General features: G+C 46.7%; 2 protein-coding genes across 2 annotated transcripts; both read left to right on the top strand.

The window, feature by feature from the left end:
• The first annotated feature begins 6,723 nt into the window (after window positions 1-6,723).
• LOC112578537 (lingual antimicrobial peptide-like) lies at window positions 6,724-8,653 on the top strand. Its single transcript, XM_044938760.1, has 2 exons — window positions 6,724-6,906; window positions 8,397-8,653. Exons 1-2 carry the CDS (start codon window positions 6,849-6,851, stop codon window positions 8,531-8,533), a joined length of 195 nt encoding a protein of 64 aa, XP_044794695.1. The 5' UTR covers window positions 6,724-6,848; the 3' UTR covers window positions 8,534-8,653.
• Window positions 8,654-11,724: 3,071 nt separating this feature from the next.
• Window positions 11,725-15,514, top strand: LOC123332566 (beta-defensin 33-like). Its single transcript, XM_044938756.2, has 3 exons — window positions 11,725-11,792; window positions 13,675-13,806; window positions 15,305-15,514. Exons 2-3 carry the CDS (start codon window positions 13,749-13,751, stop codon window positions 15,430-15,432), a joined length of 186 nt encoding a protein of 61 aa, XP_044794691.2. The 5' UTR covers window positions 11,725-11,792; window positions 13,675-13,748; the 3' UTR covers window positions 15,433-15,514.
• The last annotated feature ends 5,766 nt before the right edge of the window (window positions 15,515-21,280 follow it).

Here is a 21,280-nt window from a genome sequence, read left to right as displayed (position 1 = left end):
TTCTGGCCTAAGCATCTTGACACAAAAGCTGCTCTGCAAGTATTTAGTGAGTTGAAGAACATTCCAAGGCCTTGGAAATGTTGCACTGTAACTATTTATTGGTCCCTTGAGGTTGACACAGAACGATTTCAGCAAATGGAGTGGCAGGCCCATCACCCCCTACTCATGTCCCTAGTCACTAGCTTCTCAGAAGGTACTAGCTTCTCAGGAAGAAAGGGCACATACTCAAAGACAAGAGCTTGGACCCCACAATTCAGCATTAAAAAAAAAAAAGGACTGTGATGGGACTGTGTACTGCCCTCCTAGAGTACACACCTAAGGAACCAGGCAAAACCTGTGAAACTACTGATTCAGACTCTTGCACAAGCAGTCCAGGACCGTAATTGAGGAGAGAAGAAAACAAGTGAGGTGAGGGACTTCCCTGGCGGTCTGGTGGCTGGGATTCTGTGCTCCCAACACAGGGGGCCTGGGTCCACCCCTGGTCAGGGAACTAGATCCCACATGCCACAACTAAGATCCTGCCTGCCATGATTAAGGTCCAAGGCAGCCAAATTAATGAATTAGCTAATTAAATTTTTAAGATGTCTGTGCTCAACCATTTATAAGAAAAGAAAACAAGTGAAGTGAGACTTATGCCATCTCCAGGCTCTACAGATTTCCAGGCCTAAAGCATAGGGAACAAGAACCCAAACAGACCAACAATTCTTCTGAGGCAAAGAGAGTGGGGTCAAAGTTCAGAGAGTGCAGGCATCTTCACTTCTGGACAGAAAACCAGCAGTGGGCGTCGGAATCAGGGGTGTGTGCCTGTGTGTTGAGTTGCTGCAGTTGTGTCCGACTCTGCTACTCTGTGGACTGTGGAGGTGCTGACCCTTTGTGACCCCATGGACTGTAGCCTGCCTGTGTAGCCTGCCTCAAAACTCTGTGCTTTTCATTCAATTCTAAAACTGCTCTGAAAAATGAAGTCTATGATACTAGATGGAATTTTGGTTCAGCTTGATGGGATTAAGTGTGATGCTAAGATTCTAAACCCTATCTTAAGGAGAGAGATGGTCATTTCAGTAAAAAACAAAACAAAACAAAAAACAAGAATCAGATATAAACTAGCTATAAAAACCCACTTGAGACATCGAATATAAAGGCAAATGGATTTAAAATGAAAGGATGGAAACAGATGTGCTGTGGTCATTGTTTAGACCCTCAGTCGTGTCCAGCACTCTTGAGACCCCCATGGAATCATCCAGTCAAGATTACTGCAGTGTGTTGCCATGCCCTCCTCTGGGGAATCTCCCCGACCCAGGGATCAAAACCATGTCTCTGCATCTGCTGCATCTCAGGCAGATTCTTTACTGTTGAGCTGACAGATATGCTATGGAAACATTAATTTAAAGAAAACATGGTAGGCTGTATTGGTTAATTGACAGGCTTCCTGGTGGCTCAGATGGTAAAAATTCTGCCTGCAATGCAGGAGACCTGGATTCTATTCCTGGTTTGGGAAGATGCCCTGAAGGAGGGCATGGCAACTCACTCCAGGGTTCTTGCCTGGAGAATCCCCATGGACAGAGGAGCCTGGCAGGCTACAGTCTATGGGGTCACAAAGGGTCAGACACAACTGAGTGACTAAGCACAGCACAATCAAGTAACTTTTAAGAACAAGGACCAGATATAGAGAGGGGCATTAATCCTAATGATAAAATGTTTAATTCATCAAGAATACATATGAATACTGAATCAGAATGTACTTAGCAAAGGAATTTTAAAATTCTTAAAGAAAATTTACAGGAAGAAGAGGAGAAACAGACAAATTAACAATTACAATTGGAATTTCCCTGGCAATCCAGTGGTTAAAATTCCAAGCTTTCAATGCAGGGGGCACAGATTCGATTCCTGATTGAGCAACTAAGATCTCTTATACCATATAGAAAACTCACCCCAAGATAGATTAAAGGTTTACACATAAGGCCTGAAACCACAAAACTCCTAAAAGAAAGCATAGGAGAAAAGTTCTTTGGCATGGGTCTCCACAAAGATGGTTTTGAGCTTGACACCAAAAGCACAAGCCACAAAAACAAAGCTAAAGGGTAGGATGCATCAAACTGAAAAGCTTCTGCACAGCAAAGGAAACAATGAACAAACCAAAAAGACGGTGCTCTTTTAACGCTCCAGTGATCTCTGAGGCTGGGGGAGATGGCAGCAGTGCTGCGGGAAAGAGAGTAGGGTGAGAGAGGAGGGTCGCATCCCAGGTCACGTCTGAGTCCCTGGGATGGCCGCCGAATGTGGGGACTTGGCTTCGCACAGGCAGGGCTCAAGAGCGAGTCATAGTGAAGGAAGGTCAATCCAGGGAGGAAACATGCTACACGGAGAGTGTGGGCCATCTTGGAAGGCAAGCACAGCACCAGGGTATGGGGCTGTCGGTGTTTATAAGGGTGGGTCATTTCATAGGCTAATGAGTGGGAGGAGTATTCCAGCTATTTTGCAGAAAGGGTGGGGATTTCCAGGAACTGGGTCAGCACTCACTTTTTGACCTTTATGGTCAGCCTTGGAATTGTCACGGCGCCTCTGGGTGTGTCACCTAGCTGTCATGTTACAAAGGGATTAAAAAAATATATTTACTTCAGGTCTTAGTTGCGGTATGCAGGATATTCATCTTAGCACACTGGCTTCGTTGCCTCACAGCATGTGGAAAAGGCAACCCACTGCAGTATTCTTGCCTGGAAAATTCCATGGACGGAGGAAGCTGGGGGCCAAGGTCCATGGGGTCGCAAAGAGTCGGACACAACTGAGCGACTTCACTTTCTTTCGTGTGGAATCCTAGTGCCCAGGCCAGAGACTGAATCCACATCCCCTGCGCTGCAAGGCAGATTTTTCACCACAGGACAACCAGGGAAGTCCCTGTCATTCTTTTAAAGGTTGTGCCCCGCCCAATTCCGGTCTCATTAGCACCAGATAGCTGGCATTTGACAGCGCTATTCGAGCTTTCGTGTTATAGGAGAATGTCCTGGTAAAGCTCTCAGGACACTGTGGTGACTGCAGGAGGCAGGCAGGAACATTGGAAGAGAGGTCGATTTTGCTCCAAGTTACATCACTGCCACTTAGTAGACTGCAGCCTTGGACACATCTTTTTGTTGGATTTGCAGCCAATTTTAATCGACTGTTTAAGTCAGTTTTGCCTGTGGCCACAGACATGGCTTTCTAGTCCTTGGGACCACCTTGTATAAACCTTGGGGCATACCTTCCTGGCGGCTTTGTTTAGGGGAATTCAAAGAGATAATTTGAATAAAAGTGGCCAGCTACTGAGCAAGGCTCATTGCAAAATATAATTGTGGGACAAGTTCAAAGAAGAAAGTAGTAAAAGTGTCAGTGGGGGAGCACAGCATTAGACCCAGCCCTGGTCCCCTTATGAGGGCAGGTCCCAACGTGACTGTCAGAAGCCATGGTGCCCGCCCCGTCCACAGGAAGGGAACTGAGGACAACGGCCTCTGCCCATAAACACCGAGGGCTCCGTGCTGAGAACACCTGTTTGTGGAGTCGTAGATGTAAAGGGCTTTGCTCTTCAAAACCTTATCTGTAGGACTGGGACACCCCTTCTTGCCTGAGGAACTGAGGCGCTTTGCTGGAAAGACCCTGCCTCAATTTCCTACTCACAGGTTAAGGGTTTGGGGACACAGCATTTATCATCCCTTTGAAGAATGAAACCACGAGTTACCTCTCAGCCCAGGCATGTAGCAACCATGATCCACATGGCCTTGTTTGGCTTTGAACCTGGGAAAACTAATAATTCGTGTAGACTTGACCAAAAATTAACCCTTCCCTCTATCCTATATGAACTCATCTCTGGTTTCTGGTGAGCCACCCTATGCTTTCTTGGGTGTGTGACCTCCTTGCTGAGGCAACAGGACCCTTCCCTGATGGACAGAGATGCCCCTGGGCGCTATCTCCAGGATTAACATAGCTGCAAAACACTCATCTTTAGACCTTGCCAAGGAAAATAAGCCACTGCAATTGTGCAATTCCTGACAAGGCCGTGTCCCACTGGTGAGGAACCATGGCAAGAAACTCCCTTGAAACTCACCATGGCACCCTGACTAGCCTTTTGGAAACGCCCTTCTATGAAAAGTCATGCCCGGTCTTGCACATAAAACTGCATCATCAGCTTCCTTAAAAGAAAAAAAAAATCTGCTGTGCTGCAAATCATAGATCACTAAAATACACCAAGTTTTGTTTTGTTTATTTATTTAGGCTGCACCAGATTGTAGTGTGGCAAGTGGGATCTAGTTCTTTGACCTGCTGTGCCTGGGAGTACGGAGTCTTACCCACTGGACCATCAAGGAAGTCCCGTAAAATAGCATTTTTAAAAATTACTTTTTAAAAAAACTTTGTATTGGAGTATAGCTGATTAATACTGTTGTGATAGTTTCAGGTGGACAGCAAAGAGACTCAGCCATGCATATACATGTATCCATTCTCCCCCAAACTCCCTTCCTGTCCAAGCTGTCAGATAACATTAAGCAGAGTTTCCTGAAAAGCAGCATTTTTCAATGAAGAGACACAGTAGACAATGATTTAGTCGCACTTCTTTCTCCAGTGTAGTATTATAGCATGTATATAAATTGACCCTGTAGTATAGATTTTGCCTGCAAGGTCCATAAGTAAACAAATATATATATATAAAATGTATAGATAATTATATATATAGGTCGATGATGTTTACCTCTCTCAAATATCATTTAGAGCTAAAGCAGAAGGAATCATGATCAAGACCACTTATTTTCCATCAGAAAAATCCTATCCCTGGGTGCCAGCCAGGGACTCTGTCTGCTTGAGGCAGCCTCCATGGCTTTGCCGAGCCTCAGATGCGAGACTCTGAGCCACAGCGGGGGACCTGAACAGGACTGAAGCTCCGGGGGCTCCTTCAGGATGGGGTCCCCCAGGGTACCCACATTTCTAAAAGGCTTGGAGTTCTACTCAGAGCTGCATGGCAAGTTCCATCCTGAGATTTAGTGTTTCTGAAAAGCCAGATCTCTCTCCAACACTGAGATAGACAGAGGTTACTAAGTGAGGGATGTTACTTGGTGATGGAGGTCCCCCAAACCCAGTGAAGGGGTCCCCACTGCTGGGCCTGCTTCGTGATACTAGGCTGGGGAGATGCATTCAGTGGCAGCATCATCCTCCCACTCTGTCTCTGATGAAGGGAAACAGAGCACCCATCTGCCCATCACATGTCCCACTGAGATTTCATGAGACAGGTGTGTGATTGTGTTGCAGAGAATTAAGAAAAGTTTTTCCCCCCTCTTTCTTTTTTCCCTTTTGTGTCTTTCTCCACTTTAACTGTTCCTAACGTACAGTCTGAATTGATAACCAAGTTTCTTCTTTGCAGAAGACTAACCTATTATGCGAACTACACCTGACACCTATGGCCCTCCATTTCTGCAGGAGCCACATTCTGCATCTATTATCCTTTAACTTATTCTAGCCATGTCCTGATACTTTACTTTATTGTATCATGAACCTCTCCTTGTAGTTTGTTACCTCTCTTTGCTCTATTTTAACCTCATGTTGATGCTTAACTTTATGGTGCACTCTCTTTGGAAGCCACCCCCTAGTGGTTTGCTTTCCCCCTTTTGTATTACAGGAAGAAAGTCACCAGGAAATCCCCAAAGGACAACGGACCCAACCACCGGGACCAACTGCCAGACCCAAATACCTAGCTACCTGACACTGGCCTATTGACTGTTTCCCAACAGTGCAAAAGAGAGAATTCAGGACCCCTACACCTTTTGTCCCATATCTCCAAGCTCTTACTGTGAGCCCCGACTGTTTGATCCCCTGGATTCCTGATGGAGAAGAGACAGGCTCCTTGAGGCAGGAACCTATCGAGTTCTCCCTTCTGCCGGCTTAATGATTAAAGCCATCTTTCTGTTTCCTCCAAACTCTGTCTCCACAATTTTTATTCAGCTCTGGAGGGCAAAGAAAACCAAGATTCTGGCGGCGAATGTTGCTGCCATCCCATAACAGGCTAGCTGGCGTGGGGAGCAGGTCGGGACCACTGGGTCTCTTCCCTCAGTGGCACAGGGGCCAGAAAGAGCGTGGCTGTCTCTGTGGATGCTGGGAGTCAGCAAGTCTTGCCCAGGAAGTGAAACTGCCTCTGAATGAGTTAGTCCCTATTTGGGCCTGAAACAGCCTTTCATGGAAACAGTGTATGTGTTAGTTGCTTAGTTGTGTCCCACTCTCTGCAACCCCGTAGACTGCAACCCACTAGGCCCCTCAGTCCATGGGACTCTCCAGGCAAGAACACTGGAGTGGGTTACCATTTCCTTCTGCAAAAGGAACTATAGATATAAAGAAAGTGAAGTCGCTCAGTCGTGTCTGACTCTCTGCAACCCCATGGACTGTATCCCACCAGGCTCCTCCATCCATGGAATTTTCCAGACAAGAGTACTGGAGTGGGGTGCCATTTCCTTCTGCACAGGAAAACAGTGGGCAGATTCAAAGCCCTAAGCGAAGGTTCAGCAAGAAGTCTGTGCCCTTGCCAGGGGAAACAGGCAAGTCTGTGCCGCTTGCCACACCCCTGCCCATCAGCTGAACTGACTGCCATGGAGAAGCTTCTGGTCAAAAGGGCAGCAGGAAAGCTTTTTCTGGGGTTTTCCACAGCCTCATTAGCATACGAGTGACTGACCCTGCTTTGTGCTATGAAGGCCACTCCCATGACACACAGGGAAGAGGCTCAGGTAACCAGTTCCTAATAACCAAATCCACAGCCAGCGGAGAATTCCTCCCGGAACCTGGGACCTTTATAAAGCGGCAAGCGCAGCCTCTTCTCCAGCATCAGCCGCAGAGCTTGGGACGCCAGCATGAGGCTCCATCACCTGCTCCTCGCGCTCCTCTTCCTGGTCCTGTCTGCTGGGTCAGGTGAGCTCGTGGGAGCCCCGGAGGGGGCCGTGGGCTCTCTCTCGTGTTTCTACCTCCTTCTGTCCTGCTACCCTCATCCACACGTGGTCAGACTAAACCCACTGTATTTGATGCTTCTGAGAAGCCAGTGCTGAGTCCTTAGTAGCGAGACGGGTCTGAGAACCGCCCTGCAAAATTCCTGGTTGTTTCTAAGCCACTCTAGTGAGTTAAAGCTTCTGATCCCATCTCCTCATTGGTTTCATGAGGAGGAAACAGAAGATGCCTCTGTTAAGTGACTCTCCTTTTTTTCTTTTTCATAAAAGCAAGAAATTTGATTTTGTCCCATGACAGAAGCGCAGAATGTTGCTTTATAAATCTTTCTATTTGAAGGGTGGCAGCTCTGGGGGACCAGAGAAGTCCAGAGGAGAGTCAGGCCGAGCCTGGGCTTCGGGAGCTGCCCTTGGGACACTCCGTGCTGAGTCTCCTCAGCAGGAAGGTCCTCCAGGACACGTCGCTGATGATGCGACCCTCGCTCCACAGCTGGGAGGCAGCACATCCAAAGCAGGGTGCAGGATCGGCTGTCTGATTTTTGTCTTACCCTTGATATTTCCGGAAATAGGATGAAAATATATAGGAAGGAAGGAGGGAGGGAGGGAGAGAGAGGCTGCAGAGACTGAGACCTGAGACAACTGATTAGATGTCAAAATCAAGTTGAAAAGGCCTTGTCTTATCAGTATTGTTTATGACTGTAACCCAACTCTTAGCACAGTGGCAGGGAGAGAGGACAGGGGTGTAAGGAATGTGGCCTCTCAGTGCCCGGGGCCCAGCTTCAATGCCTGGACGGGAAACTAGAGAGGGACCAGAGCTGCCTTATGGCCAGAAGAGAAAAAGGCGTGTGAGGAAGACGGGAAGGCCTCTGGTCGGGAGGAAACACAAAGGGAGGAGGAGAGGGGCTGACTGGCAGCAGCGCTGAGAGTGTTCTGAGTCAGCAGAGACCAGGATCCAAAGCTTTTTTTTCTGAACCATTGTCACTGTCAGCTGTAAGTTGCTTTGAGAGTAAGTTCTCGTTAAACGGTTCTTACACTTTCAGCTGCATCTTTTCCTCCTATCTCAGCTCCACTACTTGACTGACTCCAATGTGTCGGAAAACTAAACTGTGATAATAGACCCCTGCGGGCCGCTTCTGACTCCTGGCGGGAAGGTGGATGTAGCAGAGCTTCCCGGTCTTTGCCCTCATGGTGGAGCTGACCCCGCACACAACCAGGGTCCTCACACCCCAGTCCCTCAGCCTGTGGTTCTGAAAACATGAGGGTCCACCAGAGCCTGGGCAGGGTCAGCATCTGCCTGGAAGCTGGTCCACGGGGCTCCTGGACTCACATCTTGTTGTCACGAGGCCGTGTCCGCATCTCAGCACAGAAAGCCCCAGGGCCTCGCTCAGAGGGGACACAGCTGGCCTTTTTGAGATGCCGCTTTCCTGCTGACACGTTTTTCCCTCTTTGTTCTCTTTTTAGGATTTACTCAAGGAGTAGGAAATCCTGTAAGCTGTGCTAGGAATAAAGGCATCTGTGTGCCGAGCAGGTGCCCTGGAAACATGAGACAGATTGGCACCTGCCTCGGCCCCCCAGTAAAATGCTGCAGGAGGAAGTAAAAGAAGGCAAAGACGTGGCCAGGACCGATGAGGAGTCAGAAACTGCGCCCTTCGACAGAGCGTCTAAAATTTAAACCAGAATAAATTTTGTTCAAAGTTAAAGAATCTTGCCCAAGGTCACTGAGGTTGTTGTGTGGTGTCTGATCCCAGGTGAATTCTGAAAGCCCTGAGGATGTTCTCTGAGCTCCCCACGCGAACCATCGGGGAATTGTGGTGGGGTGCTCTGTGCTCCCAGGGGTGTGACCCCCCGTTCCTTGGGGGCCTGACCTTCCCCAGCCCCTCTGTCTGCTGTCCTTCCTGCTTCCCAGCCCAGGGCACCCTGTCCTGCCCCGCGTCTCCCCTCAAACATGCACCCCAGAGGTCCAGAATCACCAGCACACCAGTCCCATAGGAAAGCCCCCGCCCCCGCTCCGGGAGGAAACCCCCCTCCTCTGTCCCCCTGCAGCCCTCACTTCCATTTGGTTTGTGCTTCTTACTCCTGCCTTGTGTGCACGTGGATACACTTCTGATTCCCTTTTGGGCTATAAGATCTCTATAGGCATGGACTTGTCCTATTCCTGTAAGTGCTGGGCATTGAGACGAGACATTGCTTCACAAATTGTCATCAACTGAATGACAGAGTTGACATGGACAAAGCATGTCTCTCTGTGTGCACATGATATGATGAAACTAGATGCTATGGAAAAACAAGTCCTGTGGAAAGCACAATTCAATGAAGACAACACAGCACAGAACACAGAGACCTCAGGGGTCAGGGCGAGCATGCTGACCTCAGCCTGCTTGCAGTTTCTTCAGAGGGTTTGCTAGTTAAACCAAGAGCCTTGCTGGTGCATGCTGTATGTGTGAGCAGCTCCCTGATCTTTGCACTAACTCTTCCCTTAGTGCAAGCTGAGGTCACCAAGGGGATGGTGTTAGGAGACAGGGTCTTTGGGAGGTGATTTGGTCATGAGGGTGGGACCCTCCTGGGTGGAATGAGGGTCTTTATGAAAGAGACCCCATAGAGATATCTCACCTCTTGTGCCCTTTGAGGACACAGGGAGATGACCACTGTCCACCAGCCACCTGCTCTGTCTTGATCGTGGAGCTCCCAGCCTCCAAAACTGAGATGTAAGGGTCTGTTGTTAGTAAGCCACCTATTACAATACCACATGTAAAATAGATAGCCAGCAAGAATCTGCTGTGTGACTCAGGAAACTCAAACAGGGGCTCTGAGACCAGCTAGAAGGGTGGGATGGGGAAGGAGATGGGACGAAGTGTCGGAGGGAGGGGGCATGGGTGAACCCATGGATGATTCTTGTTTTTCTATGACAGAAAACCACGAAATCCTGTAAATCAATCATCCTTCAGTTAAAAAACAAAGTGCAAAAAAAGAGCCACCTGGCCTATGGTGTTTCTGTTTCAGTAGCCTGAAAGGGCAGACACAGGACAAGTGAGAATTACAGCACAGGTGGAAATAAGGTACCTCATCATTCGGCCTTAAGATAGGGAAGTGACGTGGAGTATCTGGCTGTGCCCAATGTCTTCTCATTACAAGGAGCTTTAGATGTGGAGGAGGGACGCAGACCCGTGTCAGAGAGATGCGCGCTGAGAGGCTAAACCAGCTCTGGCTCACACTGATGTGCAGAGGCCATAAGCCAAGGAGGGCAGGCAGCTTCTAAGCGTGAGAAGGAAGCAAGCCTCCAGAAGGAACGGCATCCTGCTGACACCGTGATTTGAAGCCAATGAGACCCATTTGGGACTTTGGATCCTCAGAACCACAATAACAAGTATGTGTTCCTTTAAGCCATGTAGCTTGTGGCAATTTGCTACAGTGGCAACGGGAAATCAATACAGCAGTAGCTTAAAACCATGCCTTGAGCCTAAAATTAGCAGCTCAAAAGACACAAACCTGTGTGTTTAATGGAGGAAAAAAATGATAACATTTTATTCAGCTTTATATTTCTTTTTTTCACAGAAATGCTCATGGTGCATCTGCCAACTCCTTTTTATCTCAAAGGTTGTATTTTGGACTCAGTCTTACACGTCATATATCTTATATCCCTTTTATCCTTTATTTTTAATTTTATTGTCATGGAAAGTTTATCTGATATTGAGTATGGTTTTGTGGTGCCTCAATTAAACTTTTATCATATTTTTTATTGGGATTTCAGTTTTTAATTTTTACTTAGCTTTTTAAGTTTTATTCTAAATGTATCTGCTGATGCTTTATTGCCCTAACATTTCTGAGTGTTATGTTGGACTCTTGTGTGGGAGGAATGCTCTTCTAATTTCAGCACCAAGAAGAGGGTGGCTTTTCCATGTAACTCATGAACCAAACAGGTTCCCACTCTGGTGTTAGGCCAACCTTTCCCCCTGGGTCTTGGGTCTCATTTCTCTTGCTTACTTGTGAGTGAGGCCCAAATCAGCTCTACCTCTTGCCACCATCTACTCAGTCTATGGAGAAGGCAATGGCAACCCACTCCAGTACTCTTGCCTGGAAAACCCCATGGACGGAGGAGCCTGGTAGGCTGCAGTCCATAGGGTAGCTGGGAGTCGGACACGACTGAGCGACTTCACTTTCACTTTTCACTTTCATGCATTGGAGAAGGAAATGGCAACCCACTCCAGTGTTCTTGCCTGGAGAATCCCAGGGACGGGGGAGCCTGGTGGGCTGCCGTCTATGGCGTCGCATAGAGTCGGATACGACTGAAGCGACTTGGCAGCAGTAGCACTGAATCTATAAAAACTAAAAGCAGGGATTTACCCAGCAGTCCAGTGGTTAAAGACTTCATGCTGCCAATGCAGGGGGCTGGATCCCATCCCTGGTTGGGGAATTAAGATTCCACATGCTAAAGGAGAGGCCAAAAGTTATAAAACAGACAAATAAAGAAAACCCCAAAGAGCCAGTGTTTAAAAAAAAAAAAAAAACCTAAAACAACTAAACAGCTCTTCTTTGACATGATAGCAATCATCAGCTCGGTCTTCTTTGCACTTAGTTCTTCAGCAAAACTCTTTGGAAGGAGTGTCTGCAGCCCCCATTTCCTCTCATCATTCTCAGGGGGATTGATACCATCAAGTCTGGCTGGTCCCCCCTCCTCCCCCAGGATTACTCCTGCGAATGGGGATCACAAGGCATCCTGTGTGACCTCACTCACCCCTTCCTCTGCTCTTTGTTGACCTGGCCCCTAATTGTGTAGCCATGGACAGGGGCTCTCAGGTGTCTTTGCCTGAGTGGACGGGTCGCAGTCCACCTGAGAAGGGCAGAGGAGACAACTGCAAGGTAGGTTTTCAGGAGCGAGAGAGACATCTGTGGTTGAAGAAGGGGTGGGAATAGATGCGTAACATTTAGGGAGTCAGTGTAAAGGATCACTTTCAGTATAAAAGTACAAGAGAGAAATGTGGCCAATTGCCTTTAGCCTATTCTTTCTTTTCTATTATTATAAAAGTACTGTTTCTGGGGCCAAGGAAGTAAAACCCTCACAGATATTCTGTAGAATTAAGTAAGGCTTATTTAAACAGCTTGCTACAAACACTCTATTTTTAGGTTGATGTCACTAAAGTAAAATAGATCTCCACTTAGTGAAAGATTCAAATGCTGATCAAAAGATTAAAAGTGAAAACATTTTATTGCTAAGTTGCCTCAGGACAGAGAGAAAAACGTCAGAACATATAGTTCACGTAAGATGGAAGAGAGGTGGGTGAGTGAAGGGTAGAGACCATGACGTATTATGACCTGCTTTGACCTGTTATGTTCAGAATGGGTGAGTGGGTGCTTGTGCTCGGGAACGATAAAGCAAGTTAATGGGCTCTCTCCAGACCCTCAAAACCCTAAGGATCAGGCCCTAGCCTTCCTTCCTTTTCTCCTTACCTCCTTCCCTCCCTGATTCCTTCCATTCATCCATTTATTCATTCACCCACAGGTTGACTTTTCCATACTAGAACCCGTTCATACAAACGTTTGACTGACTACCTGCTCTATGCCAGGCACTGTTCTAGGTGCTGAGAATGTGAGATAATAAAACAGGACTTGTTGCTTTAGAAATTTACATATAAAGAAAAAGAGAGATATGAACACTGTAAAGCAAAACTGAGTGGAGAGAAGGAAGAGATGGAGAAAATTTTCAGTTATTTACCTGGTATGCATGTGTGCTAAGTCACTTCAGTCACGTCCAACTCCTTCCAACCCTATGGACTACAGCCCATCAGGCCACTCTGGCCATGGGATTTCCCAGGCAAGAATGGTGGAGTGAGTTTTTTGACATCCAGGGGATCTTCCTGACCCAGAGATCAAAACTGCATCTCCTGCATTGGCAGGTGGGCTCTTTAGCACTAGGACCACCTGGGAAGCCCCACAGCTAGTACCCTTCTATGCTTTTAACTTAAGAATATGTTGATGTAATACCCGTATTAACAAATACTCTAGCCTGTAAAGCCTCACCTGGTTGTGGTCTATGCAAGAGATGGCCTGGTAAGCTTGCTTAGGATGGATCAGTCTCTCTGGAAATGGTAGCAAGAAATATGTTGAGAGTGCAAAAGGAGAGAAGATCATTTCTGTTTTCAAAATTCTTTTTGCTTTTTAATTGGAAAACGTGTGTGTGTGGAGCGGGGGCAGTATTTATTCTGAAAGGAGAAAGAGATAGATGCAGAGATATGCAATAAAGCTGAATAAATAGATGAATAATTTGTTAACAGAATTCAATTTTTAATTATTTTTCTCAAAAACAAAAAAAACAACAACAAAAAAAAACAGCCCCAAACCTCAGAGCCATAAGCAGAAGTGAGCATCAATGTGGAAACCCTGACTTCCTGCAAACTTCTTCCTTTACAAAAAAGGCAAACACTTGGGTCTGTGACCTTGTGTCCATAGATGAAACACCCTCAAATTACTCCCAGGCCATAACTGAATACCTCTAGTAGGGCTTCACAGGTGGCGCAGTGGTAAGGAAACACAAGAGACTCAGATCCGATCCCTGGATCAGCAAGATCCCCTGGAGTAGGAAATGGCAACCCACTACAGTACTCTTGCCTGGAAGATTCCATAAACAGAGGAACCTAGTGGTCTACTTTCCATAGCATCGCAAAGAGTCGAACCAGACTGAGCACAGTACCACCACCAGTCAGAATACAAGTCTTTTCTCTCTGTTTTTCAAACTCTTTCCCAGATCGCCTGCCTGATTCAGGTGTGCCATCAGACACTGCCAGGTCAACCTGGAATCCAGAAAGCTCCTCTTCCATCATGAGGCTCCTGTACCTTCTCTTCCTCTTACTCATATGTCTTATCCAGATGGTATCAGGTAACTGGCAGCTATAGCTGGCTCCAAACTTGGAGCCTGGAGTAGGGAAAGTCAGGTTGATTCCTCATTCAGTGATATGCTGAAATACATAACAACGGAATAATACATCTGAAAGAAGCATGCATATACAATATGCTCCATTTTTCAAATAAAGAAAGAGAAGCTTAAAGTGAAAAATAGTCTCCCGTGATTGCCCTTAACTAGTTGGTACTAAGTCCATAAATTCTAATGGTGATAGATAACATTTACAGGAGACTTTACAGCTTACAAATCATTTCCATGTGACTAACAGTAACACTAATAGTAATAGCAAATGATATTGACCACTTCCTCTTTACTGAGACACTGAAACTTTTAATGTTTTATCCCAAATGTATTTCTCATAGCAGTATTTACGGGATAGGTGTTTTTAGCACCGTTTTACAGCTGGGATTTAGAAATAAAGTAATTTGTTCAAAGTTGTGCCAGTTGTGTGTAGGGAGGACTTTAACTCAAGCCCAAGCGGATCTGGTTCCAAAGACCATGTTTTATTAAATATTCAACAATCCTAAAAAACAAATTTACTTGCTGAGTTATAGAAACAACAAATTTATGTATTTGTTTATATATATATATAAATTTATATATTTGTTTATATTTAAACAACAAATACTTTACTTGTGATCCATGCATCACTCGGGACATACTTATCCTGCTAGGTTATGTGTTGCTCAGCTGCAATCCAAGCTAAACTGGGTGTCCTGCATTTTCCCTGCAGCCCTCCTCAGGTGACACGGCCTCCAGATCTTAGCATCTTCAAAGACCCAAAGTTAATTCTTGCTCAAATGACACCAACCCGGGAAGGCCTGGGTGCTCTGATCAGACCCCCCACCCCTGAGGAGCAGCCACCACCGTGGGTGCTGCTGGTCCTGTGTCCGAGCAAAGCGCTCTCAGGACTCTTGTGCTAGCGATTAAAGGCCCCAGCCCTGAAGGGAAACGTCAGTTCCTCTCAGAATTCATTAACCAAGCAGGTCCAGTTGTTTAGTCACTCGGTTGTGGTCCACTCTTTGTGAACCCATGGACTGTCGCCCACCAGGCTCCTCTGTCCATGGGATTCTCCAAGCAAGGATACTGGAGTGCGTTGCTATTCGCTTTTCCAGGGGATCTTTCTGACCCAGGGATTGAACCTGCATCTCCTATGTCTCCTGCATTGGCAGGCGGATTCTTTACCACTGAGCCATCAGGGAAGCCCAGGGGAAGCCCCATAGACCCTGTTTAAATGAATGAGCACAATCACCTTCCTACAGAACAATTTATGGCCCCTTCTCAGCTTTTCTACAATTTAAAAAAATATGGAAAAACATTCTAAGCTTGTAAGTCACACCAAACTGAGGGGAGTGCCAGTTCTGTCCCTGTGGACTGTAATTTGGAGTTCCTTGCTATACAAGATGAATTCTGGTAGCTTTAGTTATATATGCCTTATTTATTTGTTTCTTTTTCACCTCTCCTTTCTTTATAGGGAAAGGAAAAAAGAAAAACCTTGAATGTGAGAAAATGGGTGGTGCCTGCAAGTATCAGAACACCCATGGGTGTGTCATCCTGCCTGGAGAATGCAGGAGTCGGAAGAAGCACTGTTGCAGAGTCTAGTTTCAGCACTGGAGCATCCACAGCAGCAGGAGACACTCCCCACCACTGAGTCCTGTTTAAAAAGAGCCACTGCTGACTTGGGTCCTGTGGGGTCTTTCTGAGTGCATGAGGTCATGAACTGGATGGGAAGATTTCAGTTGGAAGTCTGGCCACACCACTTGTTAGCTGATTAACTCTGGACAGGCCTTGCCTTTCCTAGGTCTCAGTCTCTGCTCCTGTGACTGTTTAAATGGATGTTCTCCACAACCTAATTTTGTTGTTGGTGGGTTTAGTTGCTAAATCATGTCTGACTCTTCTGTGACCCCATGGACTGAGGAGCCAGTCCATGTGATTTTCCAGGCAAGGATACTGGAGTGGGTTGTCCTTTCCTTTTTCAGGAGATCTTTCTGACCCAGGAATCGAGCCCGCATCTCCTGTGTCTCCTGCATTGGCAGGCAGAGTCTTTAGCACTGAGCCCCGGGAAAGCCAACCTGTTAATCTATGTCTACAAATGTATGGACTGGGGGAAAGAGCTTTGAGTGTGTGTGTGTGCGTGTTATAGTATGAAAAGTTACCAAGGTTTTGTGTCTCTTTGTGGAAGGACGTCTGTGTTTCCATTGGCATATGGGTTTCCACATGGTCAACATGTGCTTAACGTCACAAGAGACAGAAAACTGCTTTCTGAAGCAGCTGTGGTCGCTGCTGATAATCTCAGTGGCCTCTGAGTTCCCAGTCTCTCCATGTTCCCATCCCTCGTCACACCTCCATGTAAAATTCTCAGTGTTTCTCTGTTACAAGGATGAAGGACAAATTCTCTAGTGTCTCAGGTCCTTCACCCGTTGGCCATACTTTCTCGAGTTTCATCTTATCTCAGCCTAGTTCTCAAACTAACCCCTGACACAGTGTCAGTCATCTTTCTGGCATAGTGTGTTCTCCTCACACTGAAACACACTTAAGCTACTTGTCCTCTGACTTTCCCTGCCTGATTTGTACTCGCTTTTTATAGTCTCAGCTCACACATGGCCTTCACTGGGAAGACATCCTTCATTCACCCAACTTGAGTAAGAGAAGAGACTTTGGTTCCATGGCCTCAGCTACCAGTACAGTTTCTAGCACACAGTAGGTGTTCAATAGATGCTGACAGAATAGTCGATGAATAAAGAAAATGATAGAATGAAGTTTCAGCTTTCCAGTGTAATTCAGGGATGAATGTGAATTCCTCAATTTACTTAATTCAGGAAGTTCCTTCAAACATGAGTCCTTCAGTTCCTCCTTAAACAGCAGAAGCTCCTACCAGAGCATACCCCTGGTATGGGAATAAGACAATTTATTTCAGTCACACAAGTTTAGCATTCTACTACTGTGTAATGGCAACCCACTCCAGTACTCTTGCCTGGGAAATCCCATGGATGGAGGACCCTGGTAGGCTACAGTCCATGGGGTCGCGAAGAGTTGGACTCTACTGAGCGACTTCACTTTCACTTTTCACTTTCATACACTGGAGAAGAAAATGGCAACCCACTCCAGTATTGTTGCCTGGAGAATCCCAGGGATGGGAGCCTGGTGGGCTGCCGTCTATGGGGTCGCACAGAGTCGGACACGACTGACGTGACTTAGCAGCTTAGCAGCAACTGTGTCCACAACCTGCAGAAAGAACAAAAATGTCTGTTTTTGGAAGAAAGTATTGAGATCACTATCCAAGGGAGGAAATAATTCAGTCCAACCAGGAATCCCCAAAATATACTGCCAGGAAAGTATTCTGTCTTATGCACTGCTTTTTCCTCACTTTGTCCCTCCTATTTACTTGCTTGTTAAGCTGAAGGACAAGGCCAGATTTCAAGAGTCTGTTATAAACAGAAATTTTATGCTGCAACTTGGAAGCTGGGATCAGAGACTTTAAACATCTCTCTTGTGCTGACATTTATAGCCTGCCACTGTGCCCTCTGAAATAGGCCATTGTGGAGTTCTCAGATAATGTCTTTCAGAAACACATTAAAACTTCATACTTTGTGTTTCTATCTTCCTGGAAAGGGATCCCACCAAAAATAAGATGGTAACGCAGCCCTCAGATACTTACTAAAATGTGTAAACGTACTCACACAGTATGCCATGCGCTTGAAGAGTGTCAGCAATACTCTGAAGGTCACTCACTATTCCCGGGCTAAGAACATATGCCTGCTTTCAGGGTTTCTCAGATAAGTCTTAAGATTAAAGATCTAAACATTAAGACCCTGAAGCCAAGGACCTAGAATGATCAGGGCACCAGCTGAGAGGAGAGAGGTTTCTAAAAGAGAAAAAGGAATAGCCCACCTGGCTCCAAACCAGGACTAAGGTTGGTTTGGGACTTCTCTGGTGGTCCAGTGGCTGGGAGTCCACCTGCCAGCGCAGGGGACACAGGTTTGATCCCTGGTCCTGGAAGATCCCACATGCCTCGGGGCACCTAACCACATGTGCCAAATGGCTGAGCCTGTGATCTAGAGTCCAGGACCCGCAACAAGGGAAGCCACCGCAATGAGAAGCCTGAGGACCACAAGTAGAGAGGAGCCCCCAGTCACCGCAACTAGAGAAAGCCCGGGCTCATCAGCAAAGACCCAGTGCAGCCAAAAATTAAAAAAAAAAAAAGTTTCTTTTCCTGCCTCTTAGGATGTGGGGGAGATAAGCAAGGGCCCCCCAAGGACCCTCTAAGTCCAGCCTGTCCACTCTGGGGCATTAGTAGAGGTCACCAGCTTTGGAGCCCAGGTTGAGTGGTCAGAGGGCTGGCTCTCATTGGCTTTGGCCTGGGGGGTCAACGCCCTGTGGGGTCAATGCCAGGGCTGGCGGCAGGCTCACAGTCCCCGCTCTGCCCACTCATGGACGTCAACCTTGTTTCCACTTTCTTGAACTGCCCATTTTCCCACAGACTGGAGGTAAGGTGCCAGCATTCAGCCTCTAGCAGAGAGCTTGCTCATCACAGGTCCTTGCACCCCCAGCCCTGTGCCACATCATGGAGGCTGTCCTGATGCCCACCCATGCCACCCTGGGCTTCATCACAGCAGCTGTGACCCAGGAGCTCTGACCTCTGGACTGCCCATCGCTGGGACCCATGGATGTCCTAGTGCCATGCTGAGAATCTCCCACGAGTTCTGTGGCTCTCTCTTCATTCTTCCTGAAAGCCCAGTCCTGTTCTCTCTGATTGAAAGTTAGCCCAGTAAGGAAACTGACTTGGGGTCACTCATCTGAGTGAGGCCACAGAATTGATGACTGTCCCCAGTGGGCCCACAGCAGAGAGCGGCCTGTTGACCAGAAGCAGACAGAGGATGGGGTCTGGGGGTGGGCATTGGGGGAGCTCCTGTATCTATCCAGCCCCTGCTTGCTTAGCTCATTAATCTGTCAGGTTTTGTGAGCTAACACCCTGGGAAGCATGGGGAGGCCTGAGCAGTGAGACCTAGGAAAGGAATGATTGGTCAGATGAGTGTATTTACCTTAAGGTAGAACATTGGAGGCAGACGAGAGTGAGGGAGAGACAGAGACTGAAGGTGGGTGAGCACAAAGCACAGCAGGGCAGCAAAAGACAATAGTGGACTCCCTGCAGGAGGTGAGGCGCCAGCTCTCAGGGACCCTCCAGCCCCTCGTGGTGCTCACCCATACCAGCCACTTTTCTCCCCCAAATCCAGGTAGCTGTAGTGTCCCCTCAGCTGTCCCATACATTCAGCTCTTCTGTCTTGAGGCAGGGACTTCGGTGCCCCATTGGAGGATGAAAGGAATGAAGACAGCTCACCAATCTGACCAGGCATCTTGAGACCAAAAAATGAGGCCGCTGAGTATAATCAATGAGTAAGTTGATTACCGGGTGGGGGGCGGGGAGCACCTTCAGAGCAGGACTCCAAAGCATTCAAAGCTCACTCCACCCTCCAGGAGCCACTGGGACCATTTTATTGCTAACCTGGTGTATGTGGGTAGGGGGTTGGAAATAGGAATGTGTTTTCCTAAGATTTGTGAAAGGGTAACTGCTCACATGGGAATACATCAGGGAAGGTTTTTATCATCGTTTGGGGACTAACAGAGCATAGAGGCTGCCTGGTCCTAATGGTTATTAAACAATATCTATGAACTACAAGACCCTGATGACAGAGATGTGATTCACCGCACAGGCCAGTTCCGGGTCAGCAGAAGGACGGTGGGAGCTGCACGAGCCCAAGATGGCGTCAGTGATGCTAACAGACATCCAGGCACCCTCCTCCTGGTTTTCCTTAACCTGCTGTTTCTCTCCTCTGTCCCCGGGCTTTGGCTGAGCCGTCCCTAACTTAGAGTCTCAGAGGCTGAGTGTTGGATTTCGTTTCCTTTCTCACCCAGAAAATCTTGGGCTTCTCATAAGAAATGATCCCTCTTATTCTGAATGAAGCATTTTCTGTAAAAAAAAGTCTTCAGAGTGACTGACTCAAGGATTCTCATACTTTCCCTCTCATCCCAAGATGATGGCTGATTACTCATCCTACATTTATGTAATTAGTCAGGACCCATCAAGTGAAGTGTATTGAAGTTCATTATGACGGTCTTCATACAACCAGAAAAAAAATTAGTCTTACCTTACACAGATTCTAATATCATCCCTAATGGTATATCCATGAGGAAAAACAAGACTAGAGATATTCAGTGTGGTGTTCAAGTTTGTGGTGACATAAGTTGGATTCAGGAATCTAACTCCAGATTCTGAATTCTTTATTACTGCAGGATGTTCTACTGGTCTCCTTCCTCAAGGATTAGGTATTAGAATCAAGTTAAAATTATTATACATTTTTAGAACTGATAAATTGGCTCATGACTTTTCATAGACTAGTGATAATCTAGAAATTAGGACTTAAAAATAAAGATGTTTATATTAATGTGCTGACTTTAAAATTCCTTGTAAAAGGAAAATGTGTGCAAGAATAGTAAAATTATATTTATAAAGAGCCACATAGTGACTTTCACTACCAGTTATTATAATCTATGATGATGGCTAGGCTCAAAATACGTGGCATTGGCAGAGGAATTAAAAAAGAATCCCTGAGACAAAAAAGAGCAGCCACAAACAGACTATGCAGACACTGACCACTAGTTTATGATAAAAAGTGACCTTTACATGAGTGGCGGGGGCAGGGGGAGGGGGTGAAGCGAGCTGTTTCTTTAATAAATCATGCAGAGCTGATTGATGATCTATTTGGAGAAAAACTATTTTATGCTCTAAAGGAAGCATGAAGTGGATTATAATGGGGTTTTAAATAAAATTTTTAGATTCAGGATATTTTGTAAAGAGTCAGTATGCATTATTTGTTTTATGGAAAAATTAGAAGCCCATTCCAATAATGGAAGATAAACTGTTCAGAAAGAGCACACAGTGGGCCAACATCAGACACAAGGCATATGCAAAGTTCTGTGATGACCTCGGTCGGCAGACCATACAGGAAGAGCAACTGGAGAAACTACATTTGTATCTGTATCTGGATATCTTTACAGACACTGATGTACACTGATCATAGCCCATTGTTCATCCACAAGGCCGCTCTGAATTTTCTTTAATTATTCACTGATTGGGACCCAGTTATAGAACTGGTCCTCGTCACATCACTGCAATGCCAGTCACACTCTTTCCCGTGAGATTGTTCAGGTTTTGGAAGAATGCTCGTGTCTCTTGTCCTTCCTCTTTGTCTCCCGCTTCCTGGGCATCTTGCCTCCTGTCTCCGTCCTCCCGCCCTAAACCTGCTCTGTAAACTGCAGAGAGCTGTGGTCCTGTCAGGGCCTGCTCCCGCCCCAGAGGGAGGAGAGTGACACCTGTATGGAGAGGCGGCCTACTCAGCAAGCGACAGACGGGGCCACGCCTTGGACAAGACAGTGAACAAGGAAGACACCG

This window comes from Bubalus bubalis, chromosome 1, assembly GCF_019923935.1.
Source record: "Bubalus bubalis isolate 160015118507 breed Murrah chromosome 1, NDDB_SH_1, whole genome shotgun sequence".
NCBI classification, from domain to species: domain Eukaryota; kingdom Metazoa; phylum Chordata; class Mammalia; order Artiodactyla; family Bovidae; genus Bubalus; species Bubalus bubalis.
Note: the sequence above shows the minus strand (reverse complement) of the source record. Positions and strands in the feature narration are given on the sequence as shown.